The sequence below is a fragment of the Acanthochromis polyacanthus genome, chromosome 19 (assembly GCF_021347895.1).
Source record: "Acanthochromis polyacanthus isolate Apoly-LR-REF ecotype Palm Island chromosome 19, KAUST_Apoly_ChrSc, whole genome shotgun sequence".
In the NCBI taxonomy this organism is placed as follows: domain Eukaryota; kingdom Metazoa; phylum Chordata; class Actinopteri; family Pomacentridae; genus Acanthochromis; species Acanthochromis polyacanthus.
The window spans coordinates 10,956,199-10,973,900 of NC_067131.1; the positions used below are offsets into that span (position 1 = coordinate 10,956,199).

The 17,702-nt window shown below is 40.8% G+C and overlaps 2 protein-coding genes across 2 annotated transcripts in view; both read left to right on the forward strand.

Annotated features, from left to right (window-relative positions):
* nhlrc2 (NHL repeat containing 2) overlaps positions 1-2,618 on the forward strand; it is a 31,177-nt gene extending 28,559 nt beyond the window's left edge. Inside the window, exon 12 of the mRNA XM_022196041.2 lies at positions 238-2,618. Within this exon, the coding sequence (XP_022051733.1) occupies positions 238-500 (263 nt within the window). The 3' untranslated portion in view covers positions 501-2,618. The remainder of the gene's footprint in view (positions 1-237) is intronic.
* A 10,637-nt stretch (positions 2,619-13,255) lies between these two features.
* adrb1 (adrenoceptor beta 1) lies at positions 13,256-15,427 on the forward strand. Its single transcript, XM_022196040.2, has one exon. It carries the CDS (start codon positions 13,409-13,411, stop codon positions 14,609-14,611), a length of 1,203 nt encoding a protein of 400 aa, XP_022051732.1. The 5' UTR covers positions 13,256-13,408; the 3' UTR covers positions 14,612-15,427.
* The last annotated feature ends 2,275 nt before the right edge of the window (positions 15,428-17,702 follow it).

Below are 17,702 nucleotides of genomic sequence, written 5' to 3' on the forward strand. Positions count from 1 at the left end.
TTATGAGGTAAGACAAATGTATTGCAAGGTAATGAACAACTTAATTCAAAGGTATTGCAAGCAAAGACAAAATTATTGCAATTATTGCAAAATAAAGCAAACCTAAGTCAAAGTACAGCCTCATGCAGCAGCTAGGACAACTGTACTGTCTTGTTTATGAGTCTTAGAACCCAGTTTTATAGACAATATGTACAGTTGATTTTGTCCCTTTTGACAATGTCTTCTGTTTTTTCATAGGTAACGAGTGGCTGCTGAACAGTCAGGTGATCACCGGTGGCATCGTGGATCTGTCGCAGCCCATCAGCATCTCAGCCAAACTTCCAGCTGTTATGAAGGAGTCGAACAGCAATCCAAGCCTCACTTTAGGTATATGGGTTTACTACTGTACGGAAGCAAGTAAAGCCTGTATGATGAAAGCGGCCTCGATTTCCCAGCCTCTTCAAATAAGCGCAGATCCCGGAAAGGGCGAGATCACTGTGGCGTTGTCTCATGCCTTCTAAAACCACCTATTTGTCTTAGTTAGAACAGCCTCAAAATCCACGCTTTGCTTTGCGTTGACATGTCAGTTTAGCCTCCAGTCTCGGATAAATCCAGCACTTGTTTTGTTCTGAAGGAAGGAGGGAGATTGTTTCTGACGGAGCTGTCACTTCTGACTAAAATGCAGTTCAAGCAAACCAGATTTTCAGGAGAATTTCATTTCAATCCACTAAGATGCCCTTTCCATAAAACAAAACGCATCAGCACTGTAATGTTCTTTACTGTGTGCGACATTTATTGACAGGAATGCAAATAGTGGCATCACTAAACATCTTATAAAGCTGCGCAGCAAATACAGCAGCAGCCTAATAATTAGCATCTGTATCAGAATATTTATGTACCAAACTCTTCTGAGGACAGGCTGCACAAACGGTAAGAAAATGTCCTCATTACTAATGCAGTAGTGTTTTGTTGATGAAAAATTTGCACTCCACGGTACCCTCTTACTTAAAAAACACTGCCACAAGTCAGAGAGTCTTTGTTTTTAATGAGAAACCGACGAAATTATGATTATTTAATTGACTGGTGGAGGTGTTTGTGTGAGTGATTGACAGAAATGATCATTTAAATTCTGTTTTGGGAAACTTAGCCTACTTTGAAACACTGAAAAAGCCCAAACCTCTGATCAGCTTTATATTTTTACCTCGACTGTGAGACCACTGTGAATTTCACAGACGTGGTTTACATCTGAATGATATAATCACAGCTTAGTTAAAGTTTTTTGCGTTCTCTGAAACCAGTTCTCATTAAAATATTATGATGAGCAACAATAGTAGGAATTAAGAAAAGGGACGTTTAACAGCACTGATGTGTAATTCAGTTTTAGTCTGTCGATAATCGCGTATTAAGTTACGGCCAGTTTCTCTAAAGAAATGTTATCACAAGAGGCTTTCATGGGGATTAGTGGGATCGGAAACAACAATGTCCAATCTTTCACTTAGTCTCTGCCCATTGAAAGAGCTGGTGGAAAATGAAAGCTTATGAACTTTATGCCATAATAGATTTATGAGAACTTATCTATGCATTATTTAACCTTTTCACTTTGTATTTTGTGTATTTCTTTGTGTACATGTGGGGTTTATTTTTATGGTTCACTGTAATCAGTTTCCAATTGATTATTTGTCTAAAGACTGAAGTATCTTAACTCGCTAAGGAGTTCCAGTCGTAGCCCGAGTCTTCGCTGCATCTCTGCTCTCTCTATGACTGATTGTGCTTCTGATTATAATTATTCCTGACACAAGGAGCCCTTTTGATTTAGCCCCTAAAATATGGCTGTTATCTAAGTAATGAATAAAGTGCCTGTCTTGATAAGGAGCAGCAGCCTCTCTCGAACTGATGACACCGCCGCTGCTCTGCTCTGAACACTGTGGGATATTGTATTAAGAAAACAAAGTCTCATTAAAAGCCCCTCTATCGCGCATTTATACACTTCATATCTGCTCCACAAAGGGAACATAATATGAAAGAGCTGCTCTAATAATGATCCGATGCACCACATCACGGGTTTCTGTTGTGTAACACAATATGATAATGTGGACGCTGTTATTGTCATTTTCCCTTATTGGTTTTCAAAGTTATGAGCTGTTGTCAGAGACGGGCCAGCGAGTGTTTTGATTATCACCGCTGCCATCATGTCTCCTAACATAATTGTGTCCGTCAGATTGCATTATTTGGTTTCGATCTCCCGGTCCAAGTGCCTTGGAAAGAGGCTGTCGTACTGTACGGATGGTGTAAATTGACGACACTTTAGCTGTATCAGAAGCAATAACAATATAGTTGTGAGGTTTTTCTTTTTATTCCCACAAGTTATTTATTTCAAATGAACTGCAGAAGTAATGCCTGCGTGTTTCCTCAGCTCTGTTATCCCTCTGGCATTTCTTAATGAGCAGTAATAGGCTTGAGTGGCTGCTGGCGGGCATTAAGTTCCTGATATTGTTTTCCAAATCTCACTTGATTTCTTGTCTTGCTTTTTTGGAGCCCTTTTAGCGTGCTCTTCACTACAAGAGGACCTTCTTGACGCTTAATGCTGCACTTTAAGATGCAGCAGAGCAAGGAAAAACTAATAAAGCATTTTTTATCTAGTCTGGTTTGTGTGCGTGCAATGTGTTGAAGGATAGCAGGTATTCTGTAGAGACTTTAACCACATAGCTGCCAGTCCTTGAAACATTTCTCCGTCTGTCTTTACATATTTCCAGCCTTTGCGGATCAGGTAATTTAACATACACTGTAAAAAAAAAAAAAAAAAAAAGGTATATTTACGGTAAAATTCTGGCAGCTGTGGTTTCCAGAACACTTCCATAAAATCATTTATGGTAAAGGAATGTCTTGATACGGTTGATTTTATCATTAAAAAATGTGCTTTGTTCCACATTTTGTTGTAAAATTTTCACCTAAAATTTTAGTTGTCCATGAAAATTTACATAAAAACACCATATAAAATGAAATTTGTGTGATCTATTATCAATATTGCAACGTTTTTTTTTTCCATTATCAGCACAATAGTTAGTGTATTTAACTTTTAATATGTGTATTTTTAGCAAACATTCCAGTTGTAGCTGTCGTAAATATTAAACCATATGTGCATTCATCAATTTGACATGTCCAAACTATTTTTTTTACATGAAATAAATGCAAAAATCACCATGTTACTTGTCAAAAATATGCCATGTTTCCATTGTCAGTAGAAACTCTGAAAACTGGTATTCTTTTTGAGAAGTAAATGCAAAAATTACAGTATTGATGTTAAACATATGACAGCATACAGTTTCCTCCTGATTAGCCTATTTAGGGTGATTCTGTGTTAAGTAAACTTTGTCAAACTGTGTTAGAGTTCACAGATTTTTACTGTCCTGGTTTGACAGTTTTACACCGTATAATTTGTGAGCATTTTTTTTTACAGTGTGGCTTCTTTTGATCCATTAATAAATTGAATTACTGCATGTCTGCTATGCGAGTTGCACTAATGAGCTCACTCCCACTATAGATTTGTCACCACCCCGGGTTAGATGTGAGCTCACCTCAGATGAATGTTCTTCCTGTTTGCAATGTGCACTAAATACCTTTCATTAGTCTCATTCCTTTTACAAGAGACCCGCATTTTTTTTCTCTCATTGCTAAAGAAAACTCAGCCTCATCATGTTTTGCTCCCAAATGGCAGCTTTACATAAGCAAATGTGCACGTTTACAATGAATTGGGGTGAAAACAGCCTCATGCAGGTTTCTCAGTCTGTAATGACAAGTGGCTGTGTGACTATGCAAGAAGTCACTATCAAAAATACAAAACAACTCCTTTATGATAGTTTTTTGTAGGAACAAATTGTTATTTTATTGTTTTTCTGCCCATTTTAAATTTAAATTTTTTATTTTTTTTAATAACCCAAAGCCGCTGCCCAAGCTAGAAAAATTCGAACACGGTGATTGCAAAGAAAAACAGTGTGGATCTAATACAATTTTGCAGAGAATAATGAGTCAACACACTGAATTTGATCAAGAACGGCCAGGCTAGTACAAAATGTCTCCACAACACTGGCTAACATTACCAAGCTGTAGTTTTAAAAAGAGCATTTTAAGGATATTTATTCATTTAAATCATGTTCCTATAAGGTCAAGACACAATGTTTTAACTTTAACATTCAGAGGGTGTTTTCAGGATGTCGGCCACAGATTGTGTGACATGATAAGAAAGGAAGCACGTTCTCAAACCAGCATTCAAAAAAGATAGTTATTAAGATGTTATCAAGGCCTCAGATGGCAGGTGGTAGCTGTGATTTGATAAAAATATTAAAGATTCGACTTTTCCCCCTGCACTACTCTGAAGATGTTGTTGAAGTAACACATTGAGTGTTTTTTCATAAATTCTTGTCAACGCCATGATTGTGAAACATTTTAAGAGAGATCGCACGTAATGGTTCTTAGAAGTCTTTAGAGAACGCTGCCTTTAACAACATTATTCTGGGAGCTAATAAAAGCCGAACTTCCTGTTGAAAACATTATTAGAACTTGGCACTTTCACTTTCTCGGAATGTTTTCAAAACTAAAAGCAATTATAGTTGGGAATACACTTTAAGAGTCAATTCAGAATAGTTTTTATGTTTTTATCATGTCAGTAAATCACATGAAAAATTGAAGACTAAAAAGATTAAAAGCGATAATGTTTTAGTGTTTCCTGTGTGTGGCTCGTTCAGCCGCGAACTTTATACTGAAAACATGAATGATAAGTCACAAGTAATAAATTTGACTTATCTGAAAAGGCTGACTTATTTTTAAATTGTGGTTTTAGGGAAATGTTTGTCTAAAAGGAGTAAATGCTGCTTGTGTTGTGGATGATTTTAAGCTGTGAGTACAGTCTGTACTTGGAGCAGTGGAAATGGTGTGTCTAGGAATGTTTTTTTTTCTTTTTTGACATATTTGGACAAGCAAACATTTGATCCCAAAACAGTACCCGCTCATAAATGTACTTTAATAACACCACAAGGAATTCCAATTTTCAATCATTTATTGGACAAAAATATGAACAGATGTAATGTTCTTCTGTGGACAAAGGTTATGGTTTCAAATTTTGGCCTGGGATCGTTCTGTGTGAAGTTTGCATCTTATGCCTGTGCCTCCGTGGGTTCTCACCAGGTTCTCCAACTTCCTCCCACAGTCCAAAGACATGCGGAGGTGAGAGTGCGTGGTTATTTGACTCTCTCTGTGTAGCCCTGCGTTAGACTGCCGACCGACTGGTCAGTAAGTCAACTGGGATAGGCTCCAGCTCCCCCGTGACCCTACGGAGGATGGATGGATGTTCTTCTGTGGACAATGTAAGTACACCTTTGGCTTCTGCAGCTGGCGTTGCCCCCGTTTAGCAGCAATGACTTCTTACATAGCTTCAGTTTACATAATTGTCCACCAGTCTGGATGTTTTTGACAACTCGTCTATGCGGAATACCTTCAGATGTTTTAGGGTTTTCTTGCATGAATTGCTTACTGTCAGGGGATTTGAAATGGAATTCAAATTTGACCTTTGACTAGCCTATTCCATAACCCCACATTTCTTTTCAATCAGAAAAAATCTCCTGAAAAGCTATTTTTGGTATCCACTGAACATGTCTGCTGTTACTGTGGGTAAAAAGCTCTGTCTTTTATTGGTCTGCTCTTTGTGTATAACCTCACTGGCGGACTGTAGTCTTGCTTTAATGCTCTTTTTGGACTGCAGCGGCTTTTTCCTGGCTCCCCTTCCATGCAGGTCAAATTTGTGCGATAAATGCTTGCACTTTAACACCAGCTGTTGCAAGAGTCACGTACAGTTCCTGTAACGAAATTCTGGGGTTCTCTGAGGCTTCTCAGATGGTCTGCTCTTGAGCTGAATTTGCTGGGGGTGGTAAGTGCTGGACAAACTGGCAGCCTATCTGTAGATGATTTTCCTCACAGTGGAATCATGTGCTTCAAATGATTGGAAGATCTTCTAAAATTCCTTGCCAGAGTCATTGGCATCCAAAACCTTTTTTTTCTGAAGGACTTCGGAGAGCTTTTAAGATCTTGGCACAATGGCAAACAGACTCTAGATGCCAGAGGTTTAAACAAGATGGCTTCCACCTGTCACTCCCTAAGGAGGCTCTAATCCTTTACACCTAATCTGAGACTCCCAATTCTAATTTTATGGATCTAAAGGGTGTGATAACTATAGGTCTGTGTTGATCGAATGTCTATTTAATGCGTTCTTTATCTGTAGGCACTGTTTCAAAGAGGATCAAATGTTTGTGTGTCCAAATAGGTCAAAAAAGCCCAAAATTTCCAGGCTCAAAAAGCAAGATCAGACGTTTATACCAAGAAAGTTGCTACAGAACATCTTAGAATAACTTAAATGAAATTCACTGCATGAATCCAGAGTTGAAGTGGTTAACTTCTCTTGAAAACTTCTGCAAGTGTCAGCAAGTCATATTAAAGTATGAATCCGTCTTTACACACGTGAAGAATATTTAACGTTAACTGTAAGACGATAAATCTAGCAACCGTATAATTACTTTAAAAAAATCATTAGAGGAATGCAGGCAGCAGAAGTGCGGCTATTTTTGGCGTCCGTCTCCCTCTTTTTTTTTTTTCCTTTCTTCGCCTTCTGTCTTATCCCTCCGTCCCCTCAGCTGCTTCCCTCGGCATCGCTCTGACAGCATCATTAACCCTGCATGATTTTGGCTCCTGTCTATGCAGCCAGAGGACAGCCGCACTCAGAGCACCACCACAGATCAGCACATGAACAGAGATAAAACAAAGGTTATAGGCTACATAGGGGGCCTTTTGATGCCCTGTGTGGTGTAGCTGCGCATTAAAGCGAGTGGTAATTTAAAAATAAGCAAAGCCCCCTAAGTAAGCCATGAGGATTGTGGATCTGAGTGATCAGATAAGTGCCTCCGCGAGCTCCTTTCAGCAGCACAAAAAAGCTTTTCAATGCTATTTCAGGGGCTTTGTGCCTCTAATGACTTTCATATGATGCACAAAGCTGACACTGGTTAATTGTTGCTGGATTAATTGCTCATAAAAAGGTGTGTTTAGAACAAGATAATTGATTTCATTTGGAGTGGAGTTATGAAATCGTGTGAAAAAGCGTATGGGAGCTTAGTGTAGGAGAAAATCGCAGCTTTTTCCACCACTTTAATTTGCAGAAACATTTATTCACTGTTCATCCTGGCAGAGTGGGCTTCATTAAGATCATATCACTGTGAGAGATGAATTATTACCAGTATTCCCAGCCTGTGTGACAGCGTATGAATGTGAAATGATGAATAGAGCTGCTGAAGCTTCACGTGTGCACATCGGACCAGTTTGTCTGCCTCAGCTGGGACACCTGCCTTTAAACAGGAGGGCTTCACTCAAAATAATGAAGTCAACTTTGGCCTTTGACTTCTGTGCCGGCGCTGACGTACGAGGTCAAGCTGCTGAGTCAAGTTGAACCTCCTCTGCTTCTCTTTATTCCACCACACAAAAGCCTACGTGAAGATATGTGGGAGGCAGCTGCTGTTTAGTGGTCAAGAGCTCTTTGCTTTTGTTAAGGTAAGTGAACAACTGCGCGCAAAATAAAAAAAGTTGAATTACAACAACGAGGTGCAAATGCTATAAATGTGGCCTTGAAGAGACACCAGCACATCAGCAAAGTTGAAACTAGTTTTGAAGTGTTTGAGAGCAGCTTCTAAAAATGAGTATTTTCTATTTCAGATTGAACAGCCTAAAGGATCGCTCCGCCCAAATTCAGGAAGAAACTTTTGTTCATGCAAGTTTTTGTGCCGGATTTTGAAATCTGTGAAATTTAATTTGAGATGCTCTCGGTGTTGAAAATGTGACCCAACATAATACATTTGTAAAACCAACAGCAAACAGTGTCCCTGTTGTGCTGGTAAAAGTTTTCATTGGAACTAATCTCGACCAAAGAATCAATCCCTGTATAACTTCAAAGAAGTTCTCAAAGAAGCCTTTACTATTTACAACTATTGATCCAGGGCACACTGTCCTTAATTAGTCCTTACTCTAATATACTGAACTTCCAATTATTCAGCTTTTTGCAATCCTATTATTAAACCAACAGTGCGTCGCTTTAAATGGCACAACGTAGCTGCTGCCACTTTGCTAAAACCACAAATTTCCAGAAAATAATACAGGACATGACTTTATGAATTAATATTTGCTACAGACTTGGACTTAAACATGTTTGTTGCTTGTTTTTTTTTTTAAATGTATATGAGGTCTTAAGCACCATAAAACATTATAACCCAAAGTCTGTGTTGCCAAGTTGTGAATGATTCCTTAAGCTGATTCTCATCCTTTCTATAAAGTGATTAAATTGCTGGTATTTCATTAATACATGTCGTTGCTGTTGTTATTAGTGGGATTTTGGTGCTGATCCTCTGTAGCCTCTTTTCCATGAGGCACTTTTAATTCAATTATGTTCTGTTAATTCAGAACATAACTCATCTCAAAGCACTTCACATAGAAAAGTAAAATAATTTGTGAAATAAATAACATTACTTATGTAAAACAAGAAACGTACTCAGTGTGTGCAGCATGTTGTTGTATGATTTCTGATGGATGAACTCTTTAAAAAGTTGGTCTGCAGCGGTCAATTTGTAGTAGAATCGCAATCATGTGATCATCAGCAAGCAGCTTACGTAGTGCTCACTTGTCATAGTTAGTGATGTTGTGCCGCTATCTCGCAATGATACAGAAATGGAGACCTGCTCTTCTAGTCATCTTCCTCCATCCTCGCCGACTTTAACACCTCTTCATGACAACTTGTTCTGCCTCCGACCTGGTGGAAACTCGAGAAACTCGGGGAAACCTGTCAAGACTCGGATTTTCAAAAAACTGGTCGGGCGGGGGAAGGTGTGGTGGGCAGTGGGGGAGTAGAGGGGGACGGTGGGGGGTAGAGGTAGGAGGCCACCACCCATCTCCCCTCCTATTCTCCGCCCTGACTCCACCTAGACTCCACCCATGTGGTCACTTGCAAACTACAATGTCAAAGGGACGAAGAAATCATATTTCTTTATCTGGTCTATAGCTCAGTGAGTTAAGGGTTGGCCTATGGAGCTGCAGGTTGCCAGTTCAACCTGGACCTTCTTAAATTTTTTGAAAAACTTAGCCAAAGAAAGAAAACTGCCAGTGGTGGGTCTTGAACCTACTACCTTCCACTTGGTAGTCTCTCCTCTTGTCCCCCTGAGCTATTTGCTCAGATATTGATTCTTCTTTTTTTTTTGCGGATTTATCATCTATTTTTTGATGTTTTTGATTTTTTTTTTAACTCAAGTCTCATCTCGGCCATATTTCTCAGGAGGTTGGTTTCAGTCACAAACAATATTTTTGTTGAAAAAATGTTTAATTTCATAATTACATGTTTTGTAGCTTATGTTTAATTATCTAAATATTTTATCTAATATAATTTAACAGCATTTAATGTTTGACTTTCTTTTTAAGTTTTATTGTCTTAAATGTTTTTTCCTTTGATTTAATTGTTTTTTTATTTCTTTAATTTTCTGTCAAAATTTTAACCCCAACCTTAAAAATGAAACAAACCCTTAAATCACAATAAAAATACTTCTGTCACAATCATGAGTTAGTCAGTTAATCAATTCAGCTTTCTTTGTTTAGAACCTTTCACACAGATGACAAAACTAAACACACAAAAAGAAAAAACTACGCTAAAATAATGATTCAAACTCAAAAACATTTTTAAAAAAGATTGAACATCATAAAATCTGTTGTGTCCAGGGGATGGAGGGAGTTTATTTGAAGTCTTCTTGGCCTCACACAGCAGTTAATTTAAAATATAAACTTGATATTCAGTCTAAGGAAACTGCAGAGTTGCAGAAGAACCAACAATATCTCCTGTTTTCTCCTTTAGAGTCGACTCTTCCAGTGCTTTCAGACCAAAGAACAACAGACTCTTCACAACCTGCTCAAACTCTTGGTACAGGACCTCACCACACAGATCAAGAAGATTTCCTCATTTCTACTCTGAAGCTCACCTTCTCCTGCTGAAACTGCTGACAAATGTTTCTGCTGATCTAAAGTCTGGTCTCCAGAACTTCCTAAAAAGTCTCTTCTGCTGCAGGTTGCTTTGTAGAACAGTTACAGAAAACCTCACTAAACCACATGGAGGGGCCTCAAGATAGTTGTCCAAATGAAACCGCACAAAAACCAAACTAGCACAACCCAAACGCTAAAGTCTCCTGCAGCCTACCAGAGAAGCTCTTTAAACAGAATCAGGACAGGAACTCTTACCTTCTGGACAACCAATGTCGGTTCACAAACAAGAATACAGAATGTGTCTGACCAAAAACCTGTAAAGACTCACTACAGCCAAGATAAAGACACAACTCAGCTGCACCAAATCCACTAATCACTGCACACATTAGCACCACGTGCTAACTGTGGCTAAAGAACCACATTTACCAAAGACAACTATCCAGTACAAAGCCCTAAAACTCACCAAGAAACACATTAAAGAGGATTTTACTGCTGGAAGCTACAAGCCAACACCTAAAAAACAAACTAAAGCAACAGAGCCAAACCCAGTTCAGTGAAGAGAAGCAGAGGAAATGTTTGACTGCAACCAAACACAGCAGGAAGACAGTGAGCTGCTCAGGTGTTCCTGATAACGCTGAGCAGCCACCTGAACAGCCAATAGGAACACAGCTTACTGGAAGTCCAGAGGGCTGCCTTAGTGAAGTAAATTTAGTTTAAAGTTGAAGCAGAAAGTTAACAAAGAAAGTTGAAAACCACCTTCTGATACCTGAAATCTCTGAGTTTTCACACAAAGAACACCTGAACATGTGAAACTGGTTTCATAGTAGAACCATCATTGAACCACCATTGTAGTATGGTGTGTTGCTCAAAACACATTACGACTGGCTGTGGTCACCAAGGAGTGACACAAAAACAGGACAAACGCTGGTTTCCAGGGGGTTAGGTGGCTATTTATTTGAAAGAGTAAATTGACAACAACACAACATGTGAGCAGAAAAATCACAAAGTCTGTCTTTAGTTCAACTGAAAAAAATCAGTTTTTGTCTTTTTAGTGACCAAACCTTTCAGGAAGTAGATGAAGAATAATTAAAGCTCTCATGTAGAAGTCCAACTTCTTTTGGATCCTTGTGGAGAGTTTAATCTTAGAGTTTGTAAAGCTGTTGAGTTTTTAGAGTTACATGGATTGTTTTGACATTTAATAATCAAGTTCTGAAATAAAATTACAGTTGTGGATTTCTGTCTTTTAGTCTGGACTAAACAAATAACAGCTGCATAAATCTCAAACGTTTTATGAGAATGGATTCGGTTTTGAAGGCTGGTTTTAAAATTGGTACCCTACTAACACAGATTTCGACTCCTCGTGACTAAAATTACAACCTAAAGCGTAGAACATGTGGTGGTGTCAGGAAAAACCTCCAAGGTGCCTCCTGGGCAACACGATAACCCAAAACTGCTAAATTTGAATGTAGGTTAAGATTATTGTTAAAGTAGGGCAGTGGTTCCCAACATTTTTCATGCTTCTCCACATGCATATCAGATGGTCTCAGGAACCCTTTTATCGACTCCATGTAAGTAAAATATTCAAATATGTTCATCTAAAGTGTTTTTAAATTGGATCTTACTTTACTATCAAGAGGTCAGTTTGGTTGGACCTGTTTATTTGAATTGCATTCACGTTTTAGCTATTTCCACTGTACATCCACACTGTTCAACTATGAGCATTTTCACCCATTTATTCACTTTTTTTTACCATTATTTATCTATTTTAATAATCAATTCCTTCCTCTTGATTGTTCGTTTCTGCTTCTTATCCATTACTTTGGCCTAACTGTTAGCTTTTCTGCTCAGTTTTGTTCAGGTCCCCTCAATTCTTTAGATGTGCTGAGCTAATTTTCCACATATCCCCCTGCTACACTGCTAAAGTGAACCTTATAGGTATTTGCACCACTGGTAGGGAATCACTGCAGCAGGGAGCTACCAATTCCTAAAAGAAAAAACTTTGTACACAGCTATTGTTTCAGCTTCCGAAGTGGTAAAGGCCGGGTGACCCTGTAGCCGCTTTCAGCACAAAGGTGTTTTGCGTGCCTGAGGTATAAATCCACACAGTGATGTTGACACAAAGGTGGGTTTTGTTATGTTGGGTCAGGTTGTGTCACAGCCTGGGTCATCGGGTTCATGAACCAGCAACAGGACAGCAAAACGAGGAGCACGGCCTTGTCCATCTTTTTGTCCCGTCTGTCTGTCACAAGGCCCGTCCAAATCCTTTCTCTTAGCGATCATCAAGATGTCTGTCCTGGTCTCTGTTTATTAAAGGCTGCTTTTCAATTGTAGACTGTAAACTCTTTTAAAATGTATAGAATGTGCATGCATACTGACAGCGTTTTGACTTTTCATTATTGCTTGAACACTGATTCTGCAAGTAAAAACTCTTTACTCGCTAATCACATCAGATTCTGTTGCATCTTTCCACTCACTGTGTAATACAGTTAAATGTAACAAAGTTTCCTCAGCCCCAGTGCTAGCTTTGTTTAGCCCCTCTTTTCTTGTGTAAGCTTGATTTGTTTCAAGTATAAGCTGTGTGTTTTCTATCAACCAGTTTACACCTGATGTTCCTCTGCCTCAGTCGCTGCTTTGTTCAGTCGGTGTGTCAGTATCCTAATGACTCTCAACTGATCCAGAATCCTTCTTTCTGCCTAAGGCACAGAACAAATAGCTTGGCTGTGAGTCAAACACTGTTCTAGCTTTCTCGACTTATAACTTGAGATAAGAAGTTTCATGTAATGCAGCTGCTGTGAAGCAAAGTGCAGATCTGTGGTTGGGCCTGACCTCATGTCCGGGGAAAGTATTCTTAGAAATAAAAATATAAAATGGAAAAACAAATCTTGTTTTGGATGGCAAGTGATGAAAACAGGGAAATCCCTGTAGTTCTTGATGTCCTGGTGTATTCTGGGCCTTCCATTTTTGGCTCAACATGTTCCCAAAGACTGGGCAGATAAAAGACAGGAACAGCTTCAGGTAGGAGGCTGGAGAGCTGCTTTCTAAAACTATCCTCCTCTCTCTTCTAATTAAAGTGTCTTTCAGCTTATTCATGAAAACACGATGGGAAAATTAGACTTTTAAGTGCATTTTCTGAGCTTCAGGTGCCTCCTCAGTTGGGACCGTTTGCCTCTGTGTGCTGTCTGATTGGTGGAGAAGGAGCAGTGATGTCACCGCCCGCTCTGCCGTCCTGGCCGGCGCAGCAGTCAGAGCAGGCTCAGGGCTCGGCAGCAGCTTCAGATGGAGTTGGCGCGCAACGGGAGTAGAGCTGTGGACTGGATCGGCTGCTCTGCGCTGCCTTGATGAACTCGCCCTGGTTCTGCACACAGCGCAGCAGCCCGTCATGGGGGACGGTGGCGCGTCTTCGCCGGTGAACATCCAGAATGGCACTTGGAGCGAGGCGTCCGACGCGCCGGACTCCGCTGCCGCAGCCGCAGCCGCGTCCGAGCAGTGGATGGCGGGGATGAGCGTGGTGATGGGTTTGATCGTCCTGTGCATCGTGTTCGGGAATATCCTGGTCATCGTGGCCATAGCCAAGACGCAGAGGCTGCAGACTCTCACCAACGTGTTCATCGTGTCGCTGGCGAGCGCGGACCTCATCATGGGGCTGCTGGTGGTGCCGTTCGGTGCCGCGCTCGAGGTGCGCGGCTCGTGGCTGTACGGCTCCTTTTTCTGCGAGTTCTGGATCTCCGTGGATGTGCTGTGCGTCACGGCCAGCATCGAGACCCTGTGCGTAATCGCCATAGACAGGTACGTGGCCATCACATCACCTTTCCGCTACCAAAGCTTGCTGACCAAAGCTCGGGCCAAGGCGATGGTGTGCGTAGTGTGGGCCATCTCCGCGCTGGTCTCCTTCCTGCCCATCCTCATGCACTGGTCCAGGGACAGCGTGGACACAGCCTGCTACGAGGACCCGGAATGTTGCGACTTTGTCACCAACAGAGCATATGCCATCTCGTCGTCCATCATTTCTTTTTACATTCCTCTCCTGGTTATGATATTCGTTTACGCGCGCGTGTACAGGGAGGCGAAAAAGCAGCTGAGGAAGATCGACAAGTGCGAGGGCAGGTTCCACAACACCTTAACCGGGCTGACTTCTAAGTGCAAAAAGAGGCCGTCCAAGATCCTTGCGCTCAGGGAGCAGAAGGCGCTCAAAACTCTGGGCATCATCATGGGGACGTTCACCCTGTGCTGGCTGCCCTTCTTCATCGTCAACGTGGTGCGGGTGTTTTGCGCAGAGGTGGTGGACAAGAATCTGTTCGTGTTCCTGAACTGGTTGGGGTACGTGAACTCGGCGTTCAATCCCATTATTTACTGCCGGAGCCCGGACTTCAGGAAAGCTTTCAAGAGGCTGCTGTGCTGCCCGAGGCAAGCCGACCGCAGGCTGCACATCAGCTCCTGCGACCTGTCGCGGTGCTCCGGCGGGTTCGTGTCCCCGCTGGAGCCCGGCACGTTGGGGATGTGGACGGACTGCGCCGGTTTGGACAACAGTGACAGCAGTCTGGTGGGGACTACGAAGCTGTCTCACTCTGAATCACAACTGTGATGGAAAAAAAAAATAATAATCATAAAGTTTGAATGAGGAGGATTATGGCAAAATGGACCCAAAATCGGACTTTTGCGCAAGAGCCATAGGACCTTATGGGTGTTTTTGTTTTTGTTTTTTTTACTGTTGTTGTATTTTTATTTCTGCACCAGTGAACTCCAAAATCAGGCGACATTATCAGAAATATATTTCAAAGCCATATTTTTAAAAACCGGCATATGGAACAGTGCTTTTATGTTTTTTTGTGCACATCTCTCCAGGACTCCGATTTACCAAATTAGCTCATATCGCCCTTAAAGTTTGGTGGACAGCTGCAAAAAGTCGATAATAAATCATGCTGAGGAACAGGATTCAATGGATTTTACGCATCTAAAGAGCGCATCCCCTCTTGTGATTTATCCCTTTTATCTTTTAATTTCTGACTTTCTCGGATAAGCAGTCTATGTGGATGAGAATAAAGGGGAAATCGGTATCCCATAAGTTAAAGAGGTAACCATAAAGCATTTGTCGAAGTGACTGTACTGTATTTATATAGCTCACCATGATTTTTTTTTTTTTTTTTACCTCACAGCCATCGGCAAGTGCAATTTGTAAAACAGGTATTTGTTTATATTAAACATTAATGTAAAATAGCCGTAGAGCCTATTTATTCCGCGCTGTCTTTTTGCTACTAAGCGAGCAGCTCCTTTGTAAATAGTATGTGATGATTAGTACCGAAGTGAGGAATTTGAGCCTCTCTCTCTGTCTCTGGCTTTACATGCTATTGTGAGGTGGTGTGTTGACGTCTGTGAAAATAAAAGGAAGTTTCACTGTTAATTATTGATTTACTATTTATTTTGGAAAGGTTTTTCTATCATATTCTGTACTCCATTCCATTTTATGCACAAGTAATTTACCAAGAGAGACATAAACCCTGTAATAAATTTGTGTTTAGTGATGCTAAAAAGTAAGAATTTTTTCCCCTAACACTAGGGTTTGCATGTCAGGTAAATGGATAAGGGGCCAAAGTGTTTTCATTTTTATCCTGCTTCATTATTGGGTATATTCATGCAGCACATTTGTATTTTTAAGCAACATGCTTTGAGGTTGGAGCGTTTCACATCAGATGAAAAGCACAGGTGTCATTGTGCTCAATGGACACTCTCTTCTGTTCAGATTTTCCCAGCATGCCATGACAGTGTGGCAGGAAGCCAACATGCAAGAACAACACAGCTCTGAAACTGAAGCATCTGAATCGCATTCAGCCATTATTTATGACACCTGCTACCCTAACCTGTGCTGCCCCTGCGCGAGCATGGCTTTTGTAGGGGTATAGACCTGTTTAATTAATCAGTTTGGTAAAGGAATCTTAATTCAGATGTGATAATACTCCATTTAAATTGCACTATTACATGCAAGTATTTGTTGGCAGACCTTTCAACCCCTTTTGCCCCCATCTGTTTGTGGGTCTAGTTTTTAAGCTGCACCAAAGTACAAGTTGTAGATGGCTGTGGTTTTCACACTACAAGTCCCTGATTTAAAATTCTAGAAATGTATAATAATGTGACTCATCAGCGACAGATTGTCTGAGTAGTGGTCAAAATCTTTTTTTTTTTTTTTTTTTTTTTTTTAAGTAGTGGTCAAAATCAAAGCAGCAGATATCCTCAATTTTTAGACTTTCTTGCAAACCCCGCCCCTCGAGCATAATTTCAAAAACAAGCTGAAATAACCCTGATGACATCACGGTGGCATCATCAGAGTTACTTCTTTGGACTTTGGAAATCTAGCTGAAGACATAAAAAAAGAACTTTTGCTATAAAATTAGTTCCGTGCATCTTCAAGAATGTAAAGTTGTTTTTTTTTCTGGTGCAAATATGTTAAAGTAGCTGAATATGAATGCGTTTTCATGTTTAGCATTTTTTAAAGGTCTCCTATGCTTGTTGATTCAACCCCTTAAAATTCACCTTTGTGTATCAAACTTGCATATTTAGAAGTTATTTTTGACAAAAAAATTATCATTTACTGGTTTAAAATGGCTTGGATGTAAGTCTACACTGGTGTTTGGATCGATGAAGTCTTTGCATCTTTCTCCACTCACTGGAGCACACCTGCTCACCTCACAATGCTCAAACACTGCAAAACTAGTATACATAGGCTTGTTAAATTACTGCATGTCTAAATTAACCTGGCAATAGCCAGATTAATAATTGTATAGTACTTGATAGTACTCCACAATATCAATCTGGGACCGCTCCATGTAAATCCGTTCGGAGGAAACAGGCACGGATTGGACAATGCAACAGTATGTCCCGCCTCTGACAGGTTTGTTTTTAGCCAATCGCGGCAAACTTTAATATGTCGTTATCGGGTTTCGCACAGGTGCTATGGTGTGGTCAAAGTAAAACTGACTTAATAGCAGCATCTACACGATCGCAGTGTTTCCCCTCCTATATGACCGACGAGGCGGGCCGCCTCGCTGGTATAGGCCACCGCCTCACTACAATTTTGCCGAAATTTCCACCTCACTGCTCCGCGCAACAACAACAAAAAAAACAAACGGAAAGCACCAAGCCACCAGAGCTGTCATTTTAACTGTGCGGGTCCGCCAGCTGCTCTCCCCCGGTCTCCCCCGCTGGCTGGTCGGCTAACACCTGCCGCCGCTTGTCTACCCGGGACAAACCATGCACGCACACCCCCCCATTGGCCCTTGCATACACCCCACTGCCTCACAGCCATTTCAACCCAGGGGAAACACAGCGATCGTTGTCCTCCGTTGCCATGTTTGTTTTGATCTACTGGCGCATGGTGTTGTCGTCACACCCGGATATCCCGCACATTATCCCGCCCCACACACGAATACTGCTGCGTGATTGGCCCGAACCAACTTGGTTGTGTACGAAAGGTGAATGCGGGAGCGGAGCAAGATGGTTTCTTGAGAGATTTGTGAACTCACAAATATCGCGAGAAATCAACTTGCTGGCAAGGTTGTGTCTAAATGGTTGTGTTTTTGAAACTGTGATTGGTACACTGCAGGGTCAAGAAAAAGCTTACTTTGCTCACAATATGTCTTGCAACATATAAAAAGACACCACATGGACATGCTATAAAGGTG